Source organism: Cyphomyrmex costatus, unplaced genomic scaffold, assembly GCF_001594065.2.
Source record: "Cyphomyrmex costatus isolate MS0001 unplaced genomic scaffold, Ccosl1.0 scaffold241, whole genome shotgun sequence".
NCBI classification, from domain to species: Eukaryota; Metazoa; Arthropoda; class Insecta; order Hymenoptera; family Formicidae; genus Cyphomyrmex; species Cyphomyrmex costatus.
The window spans coordinates 1,335,587-1,362,362 of NW_017276489.1; the positions used below are offsets into that span (position 1 = coordinate 1,335,587).

Here is a 26,776-nt window from a genome sequence, read left to right on the forward strand (position 1 = left end):
ACACTGGAAAGAGCATTTTGCGTTAAATTAATTTTGCGTAGACTATGGAATGACAAGTATTTTGTTAATTCTCTTCCAGACGTACAACGATTTTAATAAAATCCTCTTTTCTTAACATGTTCTTATAATAAACATTTTCCTACGAGTACTTCTATTTATTTTGAACACCGAAGCATACGACGCCGTTTTTTTTTCCGATACACGGATACAAGATATAGATCGAGTGTTTTAAGATTTAAGATATTAGTGATATATTAAGTTACAAAAAAAACTACAAGTAATTTTTATTTATCACATAAATTTTTACATAATTTTTTCAATTGTATAAAAATATATATGTATATATATATAAATGGAATAATTAACTATATTCATCAATATCTATAAGTGCTATAATTTGTATAGCATTTAATAAACTGATTATATAATATTTATATATTAGTCTGAAATATAAGTAGAAAAATAAAATAGTTTTAACTAATACAATTATATTTTATTATTTAGGTTGCCTGTAAACTTCAAATAAAACAGCATCTTTAAATTATTTATTGTGGCCGTGTTCCGAATTTACTGCCTGCACTGAAAATGCTACAGTTTATTTTCAGCATAGGCAATCAATATTTTGGAATATACAGCCTGCATGTATATGTATATGTACAAAGGGCATAGTTATATGCGCGAAGATAGTTATATGTTACCATGGTTACTATAATAATTGGATAATTAGAATGGAGCACAATTAATTAGATAATGACAATTTTCTCGCTTGCCTGTGACGTGATGTTCAATATTCGATGCTGCAATCCATCGAAGACCAAAAAATATCATAAAAATGGGTCGTGCAAAAGCTCCTAAAGAGATACGTGTGGAAACATGGCTTATCAGGGACAAAATAAGTCGATATCGTGGAATTCTAAAACTGCATGGTTAAACATTGTTTAAAATTTGAATAGATATATATTTGGTCTATTTCTAACAAAATTAAATAAAGGAAGAATTATCTTAGGATATATCTTGATATATCCTAATCATATTTTACTATTAAAATAGAATATATTCATGACAAAAATTTTTCTTAGAATTTTTTATAAGTACAATTTTTCTGAATTTCTATATAAATTTCAAAATTGTTTAAAAATCCTGTATAATTTTATAAGCTTTTAGAAAATTTCTCTGATTTTTTTATACAAATTGGAATACTTTTCAGAAATATATTAAGAATATGTACATATTTTCTAGAATTTTTTATATATGTATACACGTATGAAAGAACTGTTGAAACTGTTTCTCACTGATTTTGAAAGCAAAGAAAAAACAGTTCCTTAAAAAATAGAAAAATAAAAAAGATTTTTTAATTTCTTAATTTTTTCTATTTTTCTACTATGTCGTTTTTTCTCTGATGGATTATGAATATGTGAGTATATATGTATACAATATGTGAATTTAAAATACTAATCTCATTCTATAATTTCTAAAAAATTTTATAAAATTTGAAAAAGTTCAAAAGATATTTTTTAAAAATGTTCTGGCTCGTAACCCTTCTAAATTATTGAATTTTATTCTTATTGACCATAATACTTTATATTATTTTTTCAAAAATCTTTATAATGTTAAAATATAAAAAATTATAGAAAAATATAAACTATTATAAGAATTTTTTCATTAATAATATTAACAAATAAAATTGAAAGATAAAGAACTCTTTATGTAAAAATAATTAAACAATAATAAAAGGAACAATTAAGAGTCAAATTCAATAATATTAAATTATATGATATAATATTAGAGAATTATTTTTATAGATGAAATTTATTTATCTTATATTAATATTTTAATGTCAATAGATGGAATAGTATTTTTTTAGATACAGATAACATAGAACATTATGCAAGAGAACCGCTTTCTACATCTCTGAAATAATGCTTGTTTTAAAATAGTCTAATGAAAAATTCATTGATCCTAAATAATTATATGTACAATCGTTTTCATATACCCAGCACGTGATAAGAAGCTACAGCTGTCACAAGCAACGAAATTGAAATCAATAGTGTCCAGGAAGGTCACGTCCCTAGACGTTGATGTAAAGAGACATCGTGAAATTGTCAGTCATCTTTGTGATGACGGTAAACCACATATTCTCAGATTACTAACCGATCATAGAAGATTTTACTTGGCAGTTAAACACCTAAAACCATTCGTAAGAATATAGCAGCATTGGCTTTAAAATTTTAAAAAACTATTTGTTTTTTTTGCGGATGGTTCTGATATGCACTATAATATGAAAATCTTACGTCACAGGAAATTTATGTTGCAATATATCAAGATTGCAATTTGAAACGACGACTATTAGATAAACTCTACTATGAGAAAAAGAAAAGATTGAAGCGAGGTATCGAATTACAGGTAGAATCCTAATTCTTATGCATTATAATAAATATTAAATACTTATGCAGTTAAAATAATAATGAGCAAAGTACTTATATATAACTTAATATATACATAGTAAGAGAGTAGAGCAATAATTTTGACCCATCTAAAATATCTTTTTCTATTTTCGGAGATAAAAGTTATATATACTTAGTATTATTATAAGAGAGTATCATAATATAATGCTAATTATTTTTTTTTACGATTGGAGGAATAATTGATTCATTTCATTATTCATTACATAAAAGTACAGTTATCAAAAAATTACTATTTTACAAGACGTTTTATATTTTATATCAAAATATGCAAAAATAAAGTATAAATAAATATCTTGTATAATGTTGATTTTTTAAATAATTCTTAATACTTTTACATACAGAATAACTAGAAAAATCACATTATATAAAAGATACATAATTCTATTTAAAAAATGGACATAACTTTAAAATCACCAAGGTGCCTTCACACTCATAGAAAAGTTATTACTATCATATCATATCATATATATATATATACAAAAGAATCATACTATACAACTTACGTAATTAAAATGTTTCTAAAAATAGCGGAAATATTCTAGGTGGCCAAAGTTATTGCCTATCCTGTACAGTTATTAATCTTATATATAAGATTGAGTCTATTAAAGCATGTATTAATATTTAATATATTGCAATATTACGACGTTTCTTATGTATATACTCAATATGTAATATTGAGATTCGTATACTCGTTTTGCCCTAACTTTGAGCCATAAAGATTTGCTCCTTCGCTGAATGACAAGCTGGAACATCATGATCTTTCAATTGAACTCGAGGAGCAAAGCGAATATCGACCGAACTGCGAGCAGCAACGATTAGTAGCACAATTACAGCGATCCATCGCAAAATATAACGCAGCAAAAGACATATGCTCTACATACTGGTCAATGCTAAATATTCTGAAAAAAGTAAATCTTAAATTGTCGCATTATTAAATTTCAAAGACATTTTTAGCTCAAAAACATAAAGAATCTACTTCAAAGATCTTTTATTGTACAATTGCATCATTTTTATTCTTATGAAATCTTTGTAGGACGCGATATTTTTCGATATCCTAATGAATATTTTAAAAGAAGACCAATCTTCCCAATGCAAAGTGATGTTGAAAGTGACAGTAATGGGTCAACTGGCAGCGGAGAATCTGGACGACATCAGACAAAAATATAAACGAATGTCTCGAATCGTCTGGCGTAATATGAAAATTAGAGAACAAATGTTGAGTACTGTAAATAGTCAGGTGAAGGATTTGTGGGCTTACGCACAGTCATTAGTGCGTGTTGAGGTAAACAATTACAAATAAGAATTTTATAGCTCTCTCTTTGTGGTAAAAATTGTAGAAGATATTTATGAAGATATCTGCAATAAAATATTTTAGCAAAGAAATTATATGTTAATTAAAGACTTTATACGACATGACATATACTGTTTATAGAGTATCTAGATAAATTTTTATAAATATATACTTCATAATGAAGATTTGTATAATAAAGAGGTTTACTAAAGTATTTTCTTATTTATAATTTATAGAGCGACCACGTTTTTATGAAAAAAGATACCGATATATTTAACAAAACATTAGAAAATCAATTAATACATTTGGAAAATATCTGCACTGAAGTGAAAGAAGTTCTACTCGTGCGTTCATATCATGATTTGCTATCAAGGTATTCTATTTTGGGTTTTGTACATATTTTATAATATCTACAATTGCTATATACAATGTTTTCTTCCTACAATCAGGCTTGAAAATCAGTCTGAGCACAGAATAGCTTTACTAGCGCGATTAGACATCAATATAAAGAATCGCGAAGTTTTATTAAATAAAAAACATCAGGCATTACAAGTTCTCGAGGGTCTCAAGTATTCCACAAAAGAACAGTAAATAATTGCTACAAGATGAGCATAATAAATACATCAAAAAAGGAATTATATAACAATATAATTATTAATCTTTTATCAATAGGCAGTTTTTTCCCTCATTAACAAATTGATAATTTGTAAATATTACATTTCTCAGGTATAAGATAAACGGTACGCAAGATATATTGGAACAAATTGAAATCGAGAAGAAACGCGAAAAGGATCTTAAGGAGCAGATAACAGCTCATAGCGAATTGCTCACGAATATCAGAGCAACCTTACAGAATATGAACACAATGTTGCTTTGTGTCAAACACGGTATCAAAGGAGTAGTAAAGAAACCAGTTAAAAACGGGAATAAGAAAGAACTTATAATCAATGATAAAGAAGATATAGAAGAACGCGACACGTTAGCAGAACTCGAACGAATGGACACAGATGGTAAAATATTATAATTAATTAAATATAAGTTTAAATCTTTCTCTATTCCTTAAAATGTTAAGAAGTAGGTCAGAAATAACAATTTATTAAATCGTGATGTATCGCTTTCAAAGTTTTAGTGTTGCTATCGAGGATCAGCCGAAAAATAAGCATTCTCTTCAATATTAGCAATTTCGAGCTCGAAGAGAAGGAAGAGGAAGCCCGAAATCTCTACCACACCTATGTATCGAATTATAATTCCGATTTGATATTCGGAACTGGTGAAGAAGAACCAATTGGTAAATTATTTTTTCTATAAACTGTACAACTCTCTTTGGTAATTTTATCGACTTACAAAATATCTCCATACGAATTTACAGGACTATTGGTTGAACATGAGATGATCGACGTTACTATTCCGACGAGAGCAGACATCAAGTATCACAGCAGGCAGATTCTAGAGGCACACCTGAAACCGGAATAGAGTTTATTGTGTCAAATCTCAGCATAATAAAATGCAATATTTGAAAACAACTTTTATTTATTGTACAATATTTTACATTATTAATTAGTATAAATTTAGTATTCATCGAGTTCGTTAACATGACCGTATCCCAGCCTCTTCTTTATTATCTCAAATTTCAGCCAAGAAGGTATGTATTTTTCGTCAGAATGAGCCAACGGGAATCTTCTTGGTGGTTCTGGCCCATTGAAGGGGTGAACCTTCTTCAACTTTCTCAATAAAAATTCCTTTCTTATCTGTTTGGGATCGCGATATTTGTCTAAATAAATATTGAAGGGTTCCTTCAAAGGGAACCAGATTTGCTTCTTTATGTACGGTTCAGGGAAATCGTATTGGAATTTTGGTATTGTCATTTTCAGTGTATCGTAATAAAATTCCTGTAACGAGGAATCCCAATCTGACTGGAAGAACGCCAAACCAGCAGGTGTCAACTCGTCCTGATATTTCCTATAAAAATCCAGCGTTCTCCAGTTACGCTCTTTCAGATTCAAGCAGGGCTTAGCTCTCTTGTATTCCGAGAAATCTATGCTATGCTTCTGCTTGTAAAGCACGAAGATGTATCTGCAGTATCCGATACCGTATGGTGCTATCGGTTGTAGATAATCCACCAATTCCTCTCCTTCCCTCACACGATTCCCAGGAATATTACCGATGAACCAGTGACAATACTCGTTTTCCACGCTGGTCAAATTGCCGTCCGGCGTACACATTATTAGGCTCCATAGTGTCCCGTCCTTTGCATCATACGTTACATCAGGTGCTTTAGAAGCTTCGCTTGGCTTGATCACATTACCGGTGTAAACCTTTACCAGCTTGTCATCCTTCAGTTCGTAGCTTATATTCAGCGGGACTACTGGCATAAAGTAAGCGTCTCCGTACAGGTCGTTATAAACGCCGAAGTGCTTCGCTAGTCTGTGAATATGAGAAGGCCCATCGATTCGTAGCCAATCTTCCTTTACTGTCTTTAGATCCACCAACAGCTTCCTGGTACGCGATGATTTTTCGAGCTCGGTGTCGTTCCTATGTACTACGATATCGTTTATCCAACCGCTCGTTATTGAGCGCCTGTTGGCTTTGGTCACTGCATAACCAATATTCACCTTGAAATTCAAAGTCGGGTCCTCTCGATTCATTTCCTCGAGACGTTGTTGCAAGGTACGGGCGATCATCGGCGGTTTTCCCCGCATCCGATGGGCGCGACGGACATGCTGGCCTTTCGGAATAAAATCGCTGGCGAGACAGCGCAAGAGTTTGACAGACATGTCGCGACAGACGTATGTTCACTCCAGTCAACTCCAGTTCACTCGTACTCGTGCTTGACGCGAACGAAATGCTCAATAATACATTCTGTTATTTATTAGGCTCTAGGTTAGGTGCAATTGTACTTTCAAGATGGAATCGCACTTTTAAGGTGCAATTGTACCTCTAGATTTGTTCTTTAAAAAAAAATTATTAGAGAATCGATTGTACATCTTGAGATAAAGTAAAAAATGAATTCATTAGGCGTTGATCAATTAAATTATGAATATTCTAATAAACTTGCTCATGGTAATCATTTAAAAGTTAAACAAGGACAAATAATTTTGGCGAACATTGTGAGTGCCAAATGAAGTGCACCCTGACATTTAAAAAAGTTGCAAGCAACGCGGAACAGAACCATTATCATCTATCGATATTTGACTTATCGATCAAGGACCCATGATCGGCTGATAGATGACGCCATCGTGTCCGAATTTTTCGAACAGCAGCAAAGCAAAGGAAACGAAACGAAACGAACCATCCAGCAGCAGCACCCAGTTGCACAGATTGCACATCGTACGTCGCACTCCGGTGAACTCCGGTCCACTCCGGTGTGCACGATTCTTATCGTCTCTGATTTGCTCTGATTGCAAACCTCTCAGTTGCTGTCAGTGTCGCCACGATGCCCGTTACTTTGTCACATCGCCGACCGTTACATGTTTGTCTTTCACACCTTAACGTCTCGTTCACGATGCGTTAACGTTGCCGCGCGAATCGAACGTCCGTACGATCCCGACCGATTCGTTCTCCATGTCGCACGTGCGTCCCGTCGGCTTAAGGTTGATTTGCACCGATAATGCGACGGGAATGAGCTGCCCGCGGGGAACGGCGGTGTGGGACGCGGCTAGTTTTTGACACGGGTTCCCCGATGCGCGACTGCGAGTTTCCTCGCGAGAACGGGCGAGCCTGGATACCCTGGATTCCCGTTGCTACTGAATTCAGCATTCGACGAGCGTCGGCGTGAGTGAGCGAATGTAGAAATTGTTCGATGTCGCGCTGCCGATTATCTCTCGTTTTTTTTAGCCGTGTTTTGATCTTTTAGATCGTGCCGCAATGCAGCGAGAGGAACCTCGAGCAGCGATCCATCTGTAAAAATGGTACGTTTTTCTCGCTCCTCTCTCTAGCCTTTATTTTTGCATAAATAAACTTGCGACGATTGTCTCCTGGTTAATCTTTAGTATTTACACACGATGATTTTTGGTTCTTTACATGACAGGTCATTCGTGTCCCTGTTGATTTTCATCATTTTATTACAAATATACCAAAATTATATTAAGTGTGATTCTTACATACATAATTTACTTTAACATCTTTAGGAAGTATTTATAAAGTTGTGTATTTACAAAAAAAAAGACCATTGTTTAGTCAGGGTGCTTCTGGTATTTCAAAAGAAAGAAATACAGGACACGAATGGCCCAATTGTATGTACCAAGGATTCAAAAGTAAAAATATATTTTATTTATTAATTGAATTGAAATTAGGATGTTTATTCCTAGAATTATGTGAACATCATTTAATATTTATATAATGTTTAAAAAATGTGTTTTATAAGGTTAAAATATTCTTATGGTACAATCAGACCAAAGATATATTTTAATATGTTGAAGTTTATGATACATTGTTGACAGTTATGTTTCTTATATCGAGAAATCTAATTGCATTGATCAAAATATAAATTAATCTAACTATTTCTGTGATTAGTTTTGAAATTTATATTGACATATGCCTTTAAATAATAAATTAAATTTGAGTCAAATTAAAAAATTTTTTTGAATTAAATTGTCTTTTTCTATTTGTTTAGTTAAATTAATGATATATATATTGATTAAATTCTGTAAATCTATAGAAATTATTACAAATAACTAAAATTGAGTATGTAATTTGGCATTATAAGTTTAACAATGTCCAAATTATTGATAGTTAAATTTATCAAGCAATCTAATCAAAATAATCTGAAATTTAATTATGATAAATAACTAGAATTTTGATTAGTATGATTTCAGGATGCATTTTTTCATGCCTCTTGTTGGTACAACCAAGAAATTTTTTTCAGCGTACTGTTATAAACTATGAATGGGCAATGTAAATGTACATACCAAATATAAGGCATTAATTCTTGTTATACTTGCATATTTGTAAATTAAATTTAAAATTAAAATTAAATTATTAAAGAATTAATTAAGGAAAAGAATGTTAGCTCTCAAAAGTGTATAATAGTAGCGTTGCATGAAATTTCAAGGATGCATGATGATTTAAAGACTTTCCGCTTCCAGTATATAAGAGACAAGTAAGCAGCGAAAATTGTAAATATGTCGGCTTGATTGCCTGCCGACAAGATGAGATTCAATAAGCAGGAGCTATTAACTCTGGCTACGCAGCCTTCGCAAAAATTCGAGAAAGAGGGTATCCTGTACGTAAGAGAACGGCAAGAAGGCTTCTTTCGCAGGACGGAAAGTGAGTTCTTGGAACGTTCACAAACGCAATAAATACCTCTTCAAATTATAGCGATGGAATTTATCTTGGTGAATGATTATCAATGCATGATTATTCCTTGTTGATGTGTTCAAGGCTTGACAGTAAACTTCCAAAAATTCTTCGTGTGCCATTTGTCGTAGAGACTTTTATAGAAGATTATGCCATTCAGATTGTCAAACGTGTTAAGCTAATATTACTTTTGTCCCTCTCTAAACCTCTGGAGTGAAATCTTACTCGAAAAGATTAAAAATTGAGTCAGTTTCTTGAAAAAACATAGTGAAAATTTGTCACTTTTGAACAAGATTGGTAATATTTTCACTCTTTTTTACGATTGGTTTAATTTTTAGTATCTTCGAGTAAGATTTTATTTCATGAAATTTTGAGATCGTTTTTGTCGTACACCAAATTTTTCAAATCTGTTGATTGACTAGGATAGACAAACTCAAGAATATTTCTGCAATTAATTAACACACTTGAAAAATTTATCATACGATAAAAAACGGACAAATATAATATTAGCCTTACAAATATAAAAGTGGCATTAGGTTCTAGTTTTGTTTTAGTAATAAAAGAGATATGATTCGTTGATATCGTTTTCAAAGTCTTTATATTTATTGATTGGAACTGTTTGATATATTTAGACTCATATATACTCTTATTGTTAGTGATTTATTAAATGTTATGTCATGATAGAATATGTTGCACGAAAGAGATTTTATCGGCTCCCATGAATTGTTCCATTTGACTTATTCGATGCCCCATGACATCAACGGAGAGACTGATAATTTAGCCCATTTCTCTGTTCTTTCGTATTACGGCATGGCTTTGCACGAAGCAGACTATTTGTTTTGTCATACATTGAATGACGTCAGCATTAGAAACTTCGCGAAGGTATCAAGAATAGAACCAAATCTATTCGATTAATTTAAAACTATAAAGTGAGTACAATTTCGAACATGATACAATTTGATAGAAAATAAAATTTGAAGTTTTTCGAGATTTAAACACTTCGATAACTCTGATCTCATTGTGTAGAGTTATTAAAATGTAACAAGAATACCCCTCAAATTTGTGAAACCTCAAAAATTGGATTAAAATCTTATAGATTTATTTTTTATAAAGTGTATTCCAGTGCACAATAAGTTGGAATAAAAAAAAACAAATATTTATATTGTAGTTATTTATTTTATTTCAACTTATTACACCGTGTAGTTTAAAGTGTTTTTCGATAAAGAATAGACTTTTAATTTCATTCCGAATTATACCATGTTTGAAATTATTTACCTTATCCTACATTATTTAGAGTTTATCCACTCTAATTAAATACATATTAAGGTATCAGAGTAAAAAATTACGATGTCTCACTATTACGAGGTAGAAATGTAATAACAGAATAAAAATCTGTTGAAAAATTGAATCGAATAAGTTATTTAAAAATAAAATCTCTTCCTTCTCTCTATGAATTACCGATGATAAAAATAATCATTCATTAACGAGATATTAATAAACTGATAACAAAAAGATTCGCAGAGACCTACATTTCATTCCCATCCGATTTGTTATAAATCGATACGACCTGACATATAATCGTAACAGTTAAATTAACTCGCTCGCTGCTCTTTCTCCTTGCCCTTTTACTTTATTAAGATGTCGTTGTGGCGGCTGTCAGCAATCTCGTGCAATTTTCAGGTACAGGTAAAAAATCTGAGAACAAAAATCAAAAAGGAAGGTCGCATAAGAGTCTACGAGATCTCAATTGCGTTACTGCCGGCTTGAGCAAAGGTACATTTGCCCGAGTGCATTTTACTATAATATGATACATACTTATTGGAATCTATCTCACGCTCCTACATCACAATTTTTAACGCGATTAACACGCTCTTTGACGGCCCGACTAATCTTGATTAATGCGTGTGAACGCATTTCTTTCGACACTTACAAGACACTTAAAAAAAACACTTGCAAGAGTCGACGCACGCTTCAGTGAGATCAATCTAACAATTTATTTATTGCATATTGAAATACAGACTGTGTGGATAAGGAAAACTAGATAATCTAAAATAAATTAACAAAATATCCAAATTTTCAGCTTGAAACTTTAACATCTCTGTTCTTTTGCATTTAATATGCCGGATCCAATTTTTACGCTAAAATTACTAATTTTTTGCTACTTAATATGTAATATTTGCATGCAGTAAATTTATTACTAAGCCTTTGAGTCTCGAATCATCAGAATAAAAGCAAAAATTCTCAATATTAACAAATCCTCATAGATATTTTGTAACTTAGCTTACTTTTGGTTTACAGTATTTAAAGTTATCAGTAATTAATATCAGTATTATATAAATTGTAGCCTTATCTTTTATTAAAAAAGTTAATCAAATGGAAAATTTACTTGATAAATTACGAAAATCACTTGCGGTGATAAATCGAGAACTGCATGTAAAATGGAATGCTTCACATGTTGCGTGCATGTTCCGATAGAAACTCTGTAAGAATGAGGAAAAATGAGATTTTGATTTAATCCGCAAGTGTTCACGAGACACGCTTTAACTTTAAAGAGAATAAGTAGGGAACATTTTTTTAATACCTATATATATATATATATATATATATATATACGAGTATGTATACTTTACATTTATATCTTTACAGCATGTATTATAAGAACTTTGTTTGGGTGCTTGTATTTGTAAATACCTGTAGTTTTTTTTTTAAGAGTGCATCACTTGCATTGATTTTAGGATAAAAATGGGAGAGATCAAGGACATAGCAACGTAATATGATGGAACGATAAGGGCAATCGGTCTCATGAGAAAAGTCGCGTATTCTCGGAAGGATAATATTCAATACAAACTACAAGAAAGAAAAATGATCTTACAAAAGAGTATTATCTGAGAATAATCAAGTGTTCTTTTTCAATTTTTATAAGAACTTTAAGTATGTAAAAATATAGATAAAAATAAGAAATACATATTTTTTTATAAGCCCTTTTTTATTTTTTATTTCTTATACGTGCATGTGTTAAAAAGCTAAACAGTTTTTTAAATTTTTATTTTTTTACAAATAAAACTTTGTAAATCACTTATTATAATTTTTTATTACTATAATTTTTTAAATTATTATTATAAAGTATTCTTGAAATCGTTTAATTTTTATTTAAAATATTTTTTGTTTTTGATTGTTTAAACGATTTTCACTAAAAAAAAAATCAAAATACGTGTCTCTCATTTTTGTCTTAATATAATATATTTATAGCTTGTTAAAATCGGAGGACACTTGGTTATGTTCTTTATTAACAGTCATTATATATGATATAATCAATATTCACAGACGCAGTAAATTGAAGTCCAGTTGCTAATAGATCTTTTACAGATCTTTAATTGAAGAGCCTTATTTGCACATTTATTATCATTAATGACTGTTTTAATGCGATTGATAAGCTCTTTCGAAAAGTGTGATTATTATTAATCATCAGGCTATATAATGAACTAAACGGATGCGAAAGATATTGTCCTCCTCTTTCTCTATCTCTGTCTCTTCTGTCGCTTGTTATCACTCATAGAAATCCCCTCTTTAATGAAAATATCCGAATGTATGAGCAATCGCGCTTAAGCCGCTGCTACTCTGCTTCTCTTGTGCAGTAAGTCTCGAACGATGGTGCAGACTGCGAGGCAACCTTCTGTTCTATTTCAAATCGCGGGAACAGTGGTCGGAGCCGTTAGGAGTGATAATACTGGAGCAGTGTACGGTTCGTGTAGATCCGTCCAGCAATCACGTTCCTTACGGATTCAGCATAGGCAAGTATCATCATTCGTAGCTTCTGTATTTTCCTGTTTTCTCTCTTTCTTCCTTGATGCTTTAACGGTATGCATTGATGACACACATTTGTCGTCATCTACATACGTGCATGGCTGTCCCGCTTCCACGTAGCATGCGAAGCGACGTTGAAAAGCACAGAAAGGGAAAAATGTTGCAGTTTTCGACGGAGGCTTGTTTCAACAGTTAGGCGCGAACACGGCCGAGGAACGAGACAGTTGGTTGCAGGCGCTGCAGCTGGCCAGCTACGAGTGCATGCGGAACCAGTTGTTATCGTTGCGACAGCGCATCGAGGCCTTCAGCGGACACAAACACGACACCGACATACAGATGTTGCGGCTGCAGCGCGGGACCTTCACAGGTGTGAACGCTTTAATGGTTTCGAAATTAGAAATTTTCATTGTCTGGAGAACGCACAATTTTATTCACACGTTAGCATGTTCTTTAGTACGTTAATTATTGTAAGCTTTCTTTAATCTTAGACTAATATCTAACAAAATTAACAAAAATTAAATTTAAAATTTATTGACAAATTTAATATTGAATTTGTGGAGTTAATTGATGCAGGATTGCGAAGATATTTTTGTTGAATTTTTATTAATAAAATATCATTGCAATATTTTTCACAAAATTTACAAAAGAATTTTGCTATTCGCTTAAAGCTGATGAAGTATTTTATTACAACTACAGGTATATATATAGTAGTAAAATTGAATGGATTTGTTCTGAATTTGTTTTTTTTTTTCTAGATCCGGCGGAAGTACCAATGTGCGAGATATCGTTAGCTTGCGACAATCTATTGTGTGATGGACACGGCCGACCACCTACTCCCGTTTTAGAAATAGATGTACAGTCTAAATCTTCTAAAACTTGGATTAAGTACGCACGAACTGAAGTTGTAGAGGTAACTATGAAAAATTCTCAAAAACTGTCTTCCCTTCAAGTTGTAATTCTATAAGAGTTTCTTTGTGATCTGTTCCAGCGAAGTAGTAATCCGAATTTCTTAACTACGGTAAGCTTTCGAGCTAGTGATGGGTTAACCACTGAAACGAAAATTATGATAACCGCGTACGACGTTAGAGAAAGAGTCAGTCAGACTGCAACTCCAATAGGAAGTGCTGTAGTGACATTCAGTACAGTACAAGACACTCCTAGGTAATTCTAATTTAATAAATTCGAAAATCCTGCATTGGAATATAAAACTTAAAAATTTTTTATTTAATTGCGCATACGTTTTTAATTAAAATTTCATATATTTAAGAAAATATAACTATTTTTTATTAACTATAATATGTATCAAAATTATTTAATTTAATTAATTGTATTGTTTCAACTGCTTTTATATTTTTTTATTTTTTTTAGATTAAGGATACCATTAAAATCAGCGAAAACAACGACAGTTGGATTTTTAACAATTAATGTGTGGAATCTGGAAGCAGAAGATAAAGGAAATAGCACAGAAAGTACACCATCGCGAAATGCAGTATACAATAGTAATAATCAACAACAGGTAATACGTTAATTTGATCAATTTCTAAACAGATTTGTCATTATTTCGTTTATATAAGTATTTCATTTTTATTAATATATATTTTTTAGCTACCCTCGCACAGACGCTCACAATCGTTACCTCCGAGATTAGGGACAAAAATTAAATTTCCACATCAAGGCCAATTAAAACTCCTTTTTGCGAATCCATTTGTGCAAACTTACAGGTAAATTTCTATACTAATGAATCAACGTTATTGTGATGCATTTTATAGCCCTCATTTAATCTGGTTATTGTAGATTTCACTCCGGATTAGGGGGTGATATATGCGTACATGAGATTATGGCGGAGAGTAAACTCTGTTTCCAATTTCCACAACATTTATTGTGAGCGTATTTTATCTGATGTTATAAATAGTAAAATCATGAAGCCATAGTGAAATAACGTAGCGTTAAATTGCAGAGCTATTTGGATACAGGAAGAAAAGGAATTATTACAAGAGGTAGCTGGAATGGGAGAGTTGAGAGAGCCGTGGCATACGAAGCAAATCGAATTACTCGATCGTCATCTTCACTTGTTACATTTGTATTCCCAAGCCAAAGAAAACTTAGCCGCCTACAAAGGTGAATCCATGTTTATTTCGTAATAAATTGTCCAATATGTCCGTGAAAGGAAAAATAAACTTTAGCTCTAAAAATTTAATGTTCTAATGTTTGGTGATTTGAATTTTAGGAAGTTATTTTAAACAGTCCTCACGTAAGAATGACCGTACTCTTGAATTTGCGCCTTTGAATTTACATCTTCAACGAATGTGGGTCCACAACGATACATTGAATAAGTGCGGATTTTATGATTTTATCAGTGTAGGAGCGTTTACAGCCCATTCCCATAAAAGCAAAAACGGCGGACTCATAAGGTATATCCTTTCTTTCCAAATGATCGTCAAAGTATATAATAAAATACAATTTCAATTTTTAGTTATATTGGTTTTTGTCTGCAGATTGGTGCAGGCACTAAAGGAGTCGCCTATGCGAAGTAATCAGCTGTATCAAGGAACATCGAAAATTACGATGGCGCATGATGCGATTCAAGCGATTAAACAATTACGCCGGGACGTTGTAGAAGCAATGAGATCTTTGATGAAACTTGCCAAGGAGAAGCAGACGAGTGGCATGTTGCCGATATGCGAGGATATGATCACAAAAACTAGAATCTTACTTAGTCTTTGGGATCCTGGCTTAGTAGAGGAGGCTTTAACGTTTTTGGAAGAGTATAAAGTCGCGAAAGTCCAGGAGAATTCGACCACGTCTTCGGACGATACTTTGACGCTGGATTTTAAAATTAATCAATCCTTGTCACCCTTTAAACGAATCACGCAGCAACTTAATTTCGACTTAAAGAGTCCTGATTTCGACGATTTCGTTACACCCGACACTCCCGAATGTGTGCCAGATATTTGGTCGAAGAACGGCATCAGAAATGGCGAGTACACTTCCATAGCGTATTCGAGAAATGAGGTGCTAAACAGTAACACCGGTGAGGGCGACATTGCGGAAGAGAATTTTGTAATATTTCCGGATGTGGACGATTATCCTAAACAGGCAGAAGCGGAAATCGACGAGAGTAATCAGCGAAATCACGACAACGAAAAAAAAGAGGGTTACGATGATGAGAAGGAAGATTTGAAGAACGATACCGATCCGTGCAAGCGTTTCTTGGATACTCAGAAAATGTGCAATTCGCCATCCGCAAATTATTACAAACCCACGGACGAGCCGGAGCCATGGGATCTCACTCAGTTGAATATCGAGGCGAGCGTCATGTGCCTCGTGTCTAAGGTGAAGTTTCTCTGTGGCAGATGCAGCAGTCCAGCCGTACGATTACGTAACAAAGGTAGTCTGGGTAGGTCGCAGAGTTTGAAGGGCTGCTTGCCAAGCAATCGGCATAATGTTGAAGTCGTTACCATTCAGCCAAAGAACGGTATCAAGTGCGAGGAATCGAACAAATTGCTCGAGGAATCAAATGAGTTGCAGCAGTCCAGCCCAGGATTAGAGAAATCAGCGCTTTCAAAGGCAAAGGAAGGTAAGAAAGTCTCTTCTTATGTAATGTTTTTTTTTTTTATGTAAAAACGTAGTAAAACGTAGTAAAAGCTTGCAACATAATGTATTATTAGGGATAACCGATACTTATTGTAACTCATCTTCCAATGAAGTGTGCCAAGCAGTCGATTCGATGACACGTGTGATCAAAAGTAATTCGGGACAGAGGAACAAGTTTACCGAGGGCCTAGACTTCGCGTCGATTGTCGATTGGACGAGCGAGCTCAGGCCGAGCATGAAGAAGCTACGGCAAGCTATGGACGGTCTGTTGAAAACTGCCAGACTGACACATTCTGTATTTCGCGTACAGGAGGATTCAAAAACGGCGCAACGCGCATGCAACGTCCGGTATAGACGAGACGTTTGCTTCAGTCAAGCGGTGAGCTTATTATCTTATTATTTAATTTGATAAGAAAGATATGTAAGAACATTTGGAAATAATCTCTTAAAATTTTAGCTGACTGCCTTAGTAACCGGCATAATGGCGAAATTATGGTGTCAACGGCCCGACCCGATGTTTCTGCTAATACTTACAACTTTGGGACCATTGGTCTCTTTTGAAGGCCTTCTTAGCTATTACGGAGACGAAATAGACATGTGGGGCGACATGGCCGTAGCGGTCGAAGATACGCATACTGTCACATTCACTCTGTCCAGATGTGGCATTCAACCGAGGTAGACAGAAGTTTTATTTATCCCATTTCTTGATTGTGAATTATATTAACTCTTAAATGCTTTTTCGGTATATACATATCCCGGCTTTTTTCCGATGCTTTACCATTGTTTAATCATAATGTTTCATCTATTTCGATTATAATCCGATTAGATGGCTGAATATAAAATGCATCGCAGTCGATTTGTTAATATAGAGACTTATTTGTAAGTCTGTACAAAAATTGAATAAATCTTTTTGAAATCTTCCTTTTTATCGTTATAGTTTTTTTTTCGTTATCGTTTCGCTGAATATTCCCGATTTCTGCTCAGAATAGTTTTCACTCCGAAAATATTACGAAATTCTCTTCTGTAATGTCGTCTTTGCCGGGGTGTTGGGCGCCTTGTTTATTCAATATGCTATGGAAGCGTAATCGTCATTTCTGATGTCGTTCTTCAATTAGATATCCTGAAATGTACTTGGAAGTGTCGGGTGTAACAAAATTGTTGAAATCAGGGATATTTAAACCGAAATTTAGTAACTGCATGTTAATTTTATGAAAATTATAAACTATCAAATTGGGTCTGCCATACACCAAGTGCGTTGTTCCCATAGTGAAGTGTTTAAGTATTAAAAAGAAATCTAAACGCGTCAATGCTATTCTTACAGAGTTGAAGGAAAGTCTAACGCATTCCAGCTTCCTGTGCCGCGCGTAGTAGGCTCACGAAGTGCCCTAACGGTGATACTCCCGGTTCCAGACGCGATTTACTCTCTCTTGCCATTAGTGCCCTCCTCAAGACAAACGTTGTCGTTTAATGTAACGCCCGTGTTTTTCAATGTCGGTATCAACGAAATGGCGTCCTTAGCCGAGAGCCTTGGCACCACGAAGCCACAGGAGAAGAGCAATATGGACAACTTTGATAGATTGAACGAATATTATTTAAGATTTAAAAAACTGAATCTACCGACAGAACCTGCATCTACGCGTTGTGAGTATAGAACTAATTAAAATTATTGTAAAAAGAGATAAAAATATAAAAAATATTGTTTAATAAAAAGTTTGGGACTTATTATATATAACATATTTTCTTTGAACGCCTTTTAGATTTTTGTTTACATATTTTTTTATTAATAGAGATTCTAAAATTGATATATTTTTTATTTCAGTTGCCACTAGGTCAATTCTAGGCCATACATTGTCGGACATGATGACGAATTTAAAGACGTGTGTGCAAGAAAGAGTCAATAAGAATGTAGAAATCTTGCAATTGTCCTCGCAAATATGTCGAAGAATGCGTGGTTTGAGATTCACCAGCTGCAAAAGCGCGAAAGATCGAACCAGTATGTCTATCACTCTTGAACAAGTCAATATATTATCGTCAGAGTATCACCTGGCTGAACATGAATACATGAGGGCTCTCGACTGTATGCGAAGGTAAGTGCAAAAGGAAGAGAAAAAAAAATTTGAACGGAGTCAAATTAATTATTATACACACATAATTACATTTTTTAAAATTATTTTTCTACTCTTGTATAATATATTAAATAATTTGTTGTGTTCTAAATAATTCTGAATATTATATCTGTCTTTAAAAAAATTATATTTAAATATTTTTTATGTTTTGGAAATTGGGATTGTCTTCTAAATTTCGAATTACCTGATGAATGCATTGCTTCTTTTTATTTTAGTGAGGGCTGTCGCCGAGAGAACACGTGGAAGAATATTGGTGTGCGCAAGTACGCGTTCAACAGCTTGCAGATTCTGACGCTGCCTAAATTTTATCGACCACCGACCGGCACGTACGGATCTGCCCAGTCTTAAGGAGGAATCCAATTAGCGTTACGTACGCACATTGCACAAAATTAAGTTTGACTTTCTGGCTGTGTAATCGGATTAACTTCCGTAGTATGTGCTAAGTATAGTACTTGTTACAGAGTAGCAGATTCTGAAGATGCGTTTAAGGCCCGATTGTACTAAAGTAATTTCGATTTTAAGCGAGACTTAAATTGTCTCTGTCTCTCTTTTAGCTTTAATATGAGATGGATAAAGTTTTAAATCTCGTTTAAAATCAAGTAATGTTGGTGCAATCGTGTCTAAGTGACGTAATTCTTTAGAGAATTTATTGGAGACACGCGACTGGCACGTGTTAGGCATACGAAATGCCCCAACCAGGGACGTAGCAATATGATAATAAAAAGAAAGAGCTTCTGCATTCGCTTTTTACTTTTTTTTTTCGTTGAGATTACTTTTTTGTTTATGCGTTCTGAAATTCAACTAATTGTTGTGTGTATAGAAATTCATATATTTTATTTTCGAACTTAAGAGCTGTAGCTACGCCCCTTATCATCCCGAAAGCAGAATTTAAGTGCATTTATTGCCTAGATTTGCAATGTAGAATCAACATGAATTAGCGTAAGTTTGGTTCTACAAAATATAAGCGGTAAATTATTTACATAATGTATATTATAATGGGGCTGGCCGAAAATGCAGGGTGAATCGGATTAAAAGAAAATTTCCTTGCTGCTTCCATTCTTGTAGTTTCTATTGTTTTTTTTATCTACATGCCGTTTATATGGCGCAGATTTATAATTTTTAATCCAATTCACCCTTTACAACCCGTGATTGTTGGCGAGTTTTTGCAATATCATAAATATGTTTTGAATACTGTAAACGCTAAACTCACGAATTTGATAAAATACAGTCAGTCAAGTCTGTTCGAATAGATTTTACTGTTGACAAAAAATATCTACTGATAAATTTTGTCAGCGGTAGGTCTATTCTGTAACTTTTTAACGATAATTTTACTAGCTAAAGATGTCGTTGCGCAGGTATTTTACATGGTAAAAAAGTTATGTAACAGTACAACGAACTTTCGTTGAAGGTTATAGAATAGACCTACTACAAGATTACAAATTTAATGCAGAATCTGTTATATCAGATGTTGCTGATAGAATGTCACAAAGAATATAACAGAATTTGTTTACATTATTTCATAACAGATTGGTGGCAGGAACCAAGCAGATTTATTCATAGTTTGATGCAGAATGATAGCAAAAATCGAGCGGAATTTATATATGATGTAAACTTCTTTGCGTCTCTCGTATTTTTTGTGGATCATCATTTGTACAGATCTTTTAGGAAGATTAATATCCATAATATATCACGCTATTGAATTTGTCGTCAAAGGAAAATGTCAAAGGCAATGTTAAAAATAAGCAGATATATAAAAATAAGCAGATTATATATAAAAATATTTTACAAACTTTACTTAATATTTACATAACTTTGATAACAGATTGATAATAGTAAATTAGATTATAATTTGTAACAGAAATCGAGAATCTACGTTCAACAGATTTTGCTTGATTTCTACTATTAATCTGCTATCAAGTTATGTCGACAAGATCTTCCAGCAGTAGAACACAGAGAGTACCGAATCCAATGAATTTTTCTGAAGGAATTTATTATCAATCCGCTAACATTCTGCAGATATTGTTTACTAGGTACATTTCGCAAAACCTGCAAATAAATCACAAATTATCAACTATATCCGTTGCAGCATTGCACGTGATTTTTAGCGTTTACCTATTCAAAACACGGTATTGCAAAAATTCTCTGTTATATCTAATTCTATCTGAATCTATCGTATTCATTGAATCAATTATTAGCTCGGTGCCATTTTCTGCCATATTATTACTCATGAATTACCCGGTAATGTTAGCATCTTTAGCATCGATTTCGAAGAAATGTCGTGAGATCGTATATAAATATTATTCGGGAATGAATGACGTTGTATTTAACGGAGAACGTTATTTTCACCCGCGTCTGTGCGCGCGTGGGAATTTCCGTATTATATCCAACATTTTGTCATACAAACGAATCCAAACACATAAACACGTAGCCGTACTTCCATCACCCCAATTAAATAATCCACTAACGCGTTACCATATCCGTAAATATAGACGGTAGATTCCAACAGGTTGGACACTTGTTTTCAATAAATTATTAATTTTACCTGATGTGCCGAATTGGTCGTTTGCTTTTCTTATTTTTTCAGGTGACACAACAAAAGTCCTTTTAAAAACACTCGTAATACATCTATATGTATAACATTCCTACGATTTGCGCAAATATTCTGCAAATCGCAAGCAAATCAGAAATCCATCTAATCTTTTTAGATAGATTTCAATTTTACAAGATCTTCATTAGGAGATATTTACTAAAATACTAAATAAAAATGAAGTTAAAAAAAATTTATAGAAAGATATTTATGTTTCAACTCAGATCAAATTTTGTTGGGAAAACAAAACTTTTAGCCGAAAATCTCGCCCCGTTCGCCACACGCGCTTATTATCCAGCACCCTGTACTCGCGCATTTATCATATCACGATCTCATATACGACGTATCTATTACGATCTTATGCTCATCTTGGAATATGAGTGGGTAGGGACCGCATAACAGGCATGTGGGGATACGGATGGCGGCGCGCGAGACAATATATACCTGACGAGGGCCTGGTGTTGCCGAACACCTGCTCCACACCGGGTCCGAGCGGACCTTTGTCCAAGGACCGATATAAAACTCGTACACCGTTTCGGCCGCGCCAGTAGGCTTTCGAGAGGCGGTCAAACACATTGCGACAATCCTCGCTTTGCACGTGACTTCGCGACTTGACTGAACAATCTCGCTATCGAGATAAATCGGATAAATCGCGTAAATCCGTTTACCAATTGTGCTAAATAATAGGGTGTTCGTAAAGAATTCTTATTGAGGAAATTCAAAATTGAGATCTCGGCGAGATTTTTCAAGAATTTGAAAATGCGAGAATTTAAAAGAGATTAAACCCGAAAGTAAAAAGGATCTGTTAGAGCATAAAAATCTCTGAGGATCTGTGTAAAATAAATATACACTCTCGCGAGAATTTATAAAATAAAAAATATATTTCCCCGAGGGGAAATATATATGAAATTGAGAAGTATACAAATCCGAATTCTTGACTGAAGATATTCAAGAGATCGGCGGAAATGGCAAATCTATCATTGCTGTTATCAGTGATTATCGTTGCGAATACGGTGATTGCCGGCATGCGCGCAGATGAGGATCTCAATATTACAGTCAAGCTACTGCAAGAGCAAGTGAGCGCATTGTTGGATCATCGACAGGAGGATTACAATGCTTTGGAGGAGAGTCTGAAACAGGCAATGGAGAAGAACACCGAACTCATCGTCCTTAGGAACGAAGTGAAACAACTGAGGTAAAACACAATTTGCCTCGTCTCTTTTTACATGCGGCGTATTGTAATACGATACACATATACTCGAACTCGTCAAGTGTACAATTATGTCTGTACGAGAAGTCCTATAAGTTAATTGAAGTCTAAAGTTTCTATCGGGTCAGTATTTTTTTTTACAAAGGCTTCAACACAGTACAGTTTTTGTATTTCTCTATATAAAAATAATCAAAATTTAATAGTAAGATTCATCTGAATTTAAATAAACACAGTAATGTTTTGATACAATAATAATAATATAATTTAATAGACGTACAAAGTTATTTTGATGATAAAAGATTTACGAGTACTTTAGTTTCACCCACATTTTAAAAATGCGAAGGTCTTAGCTGTTCCTCTGTTACTTTTATATACATGTAAACGAAAAAAATATATTCATTTTAAAATGAGCGGTCGCCACGAAAACGTATTATAATCGTATCCCCTCGCACGTGCAGGAAGGAAGTGAACGCTCTTCGCGGCGGAAGCGGCAACGAGGCGAAGAACGAGCGATTGAGGGTGCGATGGCTAGGCAGTGCCGTGACGGAACTGCAGAGCGAGGTCGCGGAGGTGCTCAGGACTCAGAACGCCAGCGAGGAGCTTGCCGAACGTTCAAGGATGAGGAGCGAGCTAGCCCTGTTGAAGGGCGACGTCGCCGAGGTCGGTAGGAGTATCCGCGATCTTGGTGGAAGGATCACCAAGATCGAGGCCACCCTTGGTACCATCAGGCTCGACATCGCCGCGACCAAGGAACGCGCCAGTCTCCTATCCCGCTCTTGCGCGGATGTCAGTAGTCAGGTAAATTGTTCTCTTCTCGCAGATGTTAGGAAATAAGGATGATATCAGAGAAAAAAAAAACAGAAAATGATAGGCAGGTGGTACCAATTTGTAATGCAGTTGAACCAAACCAGGTGTGAAATGAGAGGAGAGAGAGAGAGAGAGAGATTTACTTATTACAAAGAATATACTTTATTTTGAAGCAACATTTTAATCGTTTTATTTCTCAGTTGTTCTTTATGAAAATAAAATTTATATCAAATATAAATTTATTACTTTTTCGAGTATTTTATTTTAACTATATATTATATAATTCAATGCTTAGTCGCCAGATGTTTAAGATATAATTAAATGTTGCTAGAGTCAGATTCTCTCCTCTTTTACATGTATGTGTATCAAATGTAAAAATGAATGATGTCCTGACGTATGAAAACATGTATATTACGTATGTTCTTCAATACCGTCGTTGACGAGATCTGCCGGAATTCCTAGACGTGCGCGTGCCGCTCAGTGACCACGGCCAATTTTTTTTTTTGCTCACAATGGTTCAAGATCGATTTCGTGGTATGCGTATGCACGCCGAAGGGCTCGGCATGCGGCTGCTCGCGCGCGGACAACGGGCGTCCATGTAGATAACGGCTGCCGCTACCATTTAGTATTTACGGCAGGAAGAAGAAAGAGGGATGTATGGTCGGTGCACCTGCGCCTTGCACGGGGCGGCCAGCTGCTTCATTCCTGTTTCTCGTTTTGCCGCTTGGCAGCTGCTTCTCAACCTCCTCCTCCTCCTCCTTTTCCCTTCCTCCCGCCTCGCCCGCACAACGGGCCTTTCCTTTAAGCCGCACGCATATGCCCCTCGGGTCCATCGGCCTACCCTCCTCCCTCCTCTTAAATATTTGCCGCCCTTTGCGCTTCTATCTTCACTCTCAATCGTCATAAGAAATCAAATATAATAAAATTTAAGAATAAGATTTGTAAAGAATTAGAGTTAAATGGGGGTCATTGGTTCGAATAGAAAGAGAGAGAGATGCAAGTTCATAAATTAAAATTTATCTCATACAAAATTTGTTATTTGAATTACTTTTCATAAATAATAACTTTTCACAAAGTATTGGATGTTTTAAATAGTTCACGGAGGAAAAATAGATATATAATGGAACATTATATTTTGTTATAATTCAATTAAAATTATGTGTATAATAATTAATTATATATTTATTATTAATTATATAGCAATTTAAAAATTATATATATCATATTTTCAAATAATATATGAGATGATATAAACATTATAAACTAATAATATTGAATCTTCTTTACACAAGAGAAATAATCCATGCATTTATACGCGCTTATAAATTCGTTTTTCATCCCGAATGGAAGCTTCGATCAGTGATCCTTACCGTCTGTGGTATTTGACACACGCTGGCGACCGCAGCCACACGAGTCGACAGCTGTGGCCCTACTCTCACGCATTCCACAAGTGCGTGTGTATTACACACGTGCAGTCACGCATACCATGCAATCAAGGACCGCCTGCAAAAAGTCGATGGATTAAAGAGAATCGGTAGAAATTTACTTTGTAGGACGAAAAGATCATAAGATTAGAAATCATTAATAGTTTCATTAATTGTTTTTTTTTTTAACTTTTTTTTGCTTGTTTATTACCGTATATCTTGTTTAAAGATATCAGTTATAAAAAGATATGTTAGAAAGAAGCAAGAGAGAAAGAGAGAGCGCATTACGTTGTTGTACAAAATGCAAAACAAATCTTTTTATTTACTGCAGTTAAGCACGGTGCAGATCGAGCTGAAGTCCCTGAAATGCGAGTCCACGCTTCCTGGTCAGCGGCAGGATCCACAGAAGCCGGAATATCACAACAAAGCCGATATCTTTCGCAACGAAGTAAGCGGATCGCACGAAGTTACGTCAGCCCGAAGACACAGCTATTCCCGTGCTCTGGCTCATCGCGCTCGCCTCGAAGAACGACTACGTAACGTTGAGCGGAAAATTTCCGTGGTAGCGCGGAGACGTGCGATGGTGGAGAAGCGGGTGGTGTACGAAGATCGTGAGCATCTTGAGGAACGAGTAAAAAGCCTTGAGCTGGCACAGGTGGAGCTCTCGAAAAGAGTATCCAATGCCAGCCGAGATCTGGTGTCGATGAACGAATTGGATGAGTCAGTGGTACGACTATACGATTCCGTTCGTCTACTCGAAGAAGCCGTTTATACCAATCGTTCCGAAGTGAAGAGGGAACTGGCGAGACTGGAAATAAATGCGGCACGAAAGGCGGCCGAGCTGTCGTTGACCAGGGAAGAACTTGGCAATCTTCGACGAGCGGTTCAGGCGTTGAGCGTGAGCGCATCGCAGCTGCAAGAGAAGAGCGATGTGCAGCGGAAGAGTCTGGACGCCTTAAATGAGACTCTAAACCGACTGGACCTTTCTCAGAATTTGGCTAAGGCGGTGAACGTCACGCACGAGCTAGAACAAGTAGAGGATCAGTATCGTCTCATGGTAGATTCCCTACCGGGAAATTGCGAGGAACGCGACGGCTTGACTTTGCTGGCACCTGGTCCTGGAGCACCCCTGTTGGCTTCCTGCCGCGCCGGCTGGATCGTTGTGGCCCGCAGAATTGACGGCGCGATTGACTTTGATCGCACCTGGAATGAGTACTCTGTTGGCTTTGGTTCACCAGTTAGCGAGTTCTGGATCGGTAACGAGGCGATGCATCGGCTCACCCGCGACAACTGCAGTAGGCTGCGAATTGATCTGACTGACACCTACGGCGTGCACTGGCGCGCTGAGTACGAGCATTTCACAATAGATTCCGAAGAGACTGGTTACCGGTTGCATGTATCCGGTTATTCGGGCAATGCAACCGACGCACTATCCTATCAAGACGGCATGGCGTTCAGCGCCAAAGATCGTGACATGGACATCAGCACTACCGACTGCGCGGCCAACTATCGAGGTGGATGGTGGTTCAGTCATTGTCAACACGCCAATCTCAATGGTAGATATTCCTTGGGCTTGACGTGGTTCCAGTCGACGACCAATGAGTGGATGGCAGTCACATCTTCCGAGATGTTAGTGCAACGGAAACAAGATTGTTGATGATACCGAAGTTTTTCACGTTCATTTACGTTTATTTGAAAAATTCGCATTGTTAAAATAACTCTGACTGATAAACAGAAATCTTGAAAGTCCGTAATTTAATAAGCTGTGTAATTTAAATCGTGCACCTCGTACGTAATCAGTTCACAAGAACACTTGATTATCATACCAAAGAGTTAAATGTAATTTAAAGGTTTACTGTAAATACATTGTATAGTTATGCACAAACTCTGTAAACATGCACAGAACTTATTATATCTGTATAGTAATAAAAAGTCATTAAAAGTAACTATAACTTTTGCTTAATTAAATCACATATTAAAAAAAGTTTTCAGTTACTATAAAAAAAAATATCATTGTTAATCAATTATCACATTATTTCTCAATATTTAAAACGATTTTTTTGTGGCTAACAAGTAAGATAAATGCTATTGCATCATTCTACAGTATATGCATTAATTTCGCTGCAGTTATTTCCCGTATTTCATCCACCTAGCATCGCCTTCATTGTTGGAG

The 26,776-nt window shown here is 34.9% G+C and overlaps 4 protein-coding genes across 4 annotated transcripts; 3 read left to right on the forward strand and 1 right to left on the reverse strand.

The window, feature by feature from the left end:
• The first annotated feature begins 788 nt into the window (after positions 1-788).
• Positions 789-5,229, forward strand: LOC108774258 (uncharacterized). Its single transcript, XM_018540319.1, has 10 exons — positions 789-926; positions 1,998-2,197; positions 2,299-2,403; positions 3,209-3,373; positions 3,499-3,747; positions 3,993-4,129; positions 4,206-4,343; positions 4,483-4,766; positions 4,880-5,044; positions 5,126-5,229. Exons 1-10 carry the CDS (start codon positions 833-835, stop codon positions 5,227-5,229), a joined length of 1,641 nt encoding a protein of 546 aa, XP_018395821.1. The 5' UTR covers positions 789-832.
• A 95-nt stretch (positions 5,230-5,324) lies between these two features.
• Positions 5,325-6,630, reverse strand: mRpL38 (mitochondrial ribosomal protein L38). The gene has a single exon (XM_018540360.1). The coding sequence runs from the start codon at positions 6,528-6,530 to the stop codon at positions 5,325-5,327; it is 1,206 nt and encodes a 401-aa protein (XP_018395862.1). The 5' UTR covers positions 6,531-6,630.
• A 2,224-nt stretch (positions 6,631-8,854) lies between these two features.
• Positions 8,855-19,677, forward strand: LOC108774317 (type I inositol 3,4-bisphosphate 4-phosphatase). The gene is made up of 16 exons (XM_018540390.1): positions 8,855-9,021; positions 12,687-12,842; positions 13,022-13,222; positions 13,611-13,765; positions 13,844-14,016; positions 14,224-14,371; positions 14,461-14,576; positions 14,650-14,736; positions 14,813-14,973; positions 15,083-15,266; positions 15,351-16,432; positions 16,524-16,828; positions 16,907-17,124; positions 17,771-18,090; positions 18,269-18,536; positions 18,791-19,677. Exons 1-16 carry the CDS (start codon positions 8,904-8,906, stop codon positions 18,921-18,923), a joined length of 3,825 nt encoding a protein of 1,274 aa, XP_018395892.1. The 5' UTR covers positions 8,855-8,903; the 3' UTR covers positions 18,924-19,677.
• Positions 19,678-22,071: 2,394 nt separating this feature from the next.
• LOC108774316 (protein scabrous) lies at positions 22,072-26,405 on the forward strand. Its single transcript, XM_018540388.1, has 3 exons — positions 22,072-22,357; positions 22,831-23,170; positions 24,935-26,405. Exons 1-3 carry the CDS (start codon positions 22,128-22,130, stop codon positions 26,258-26,260), a joined length of 1,896 nt encoding a protein of 631 aa, XP_018395890.1. The 5' UTR covers positions 22,072-22,127; the 3' UTR covers positions 26,261-26,405.
• Positions 26,406-26,776: the final 371 nt, after the last annotated feature.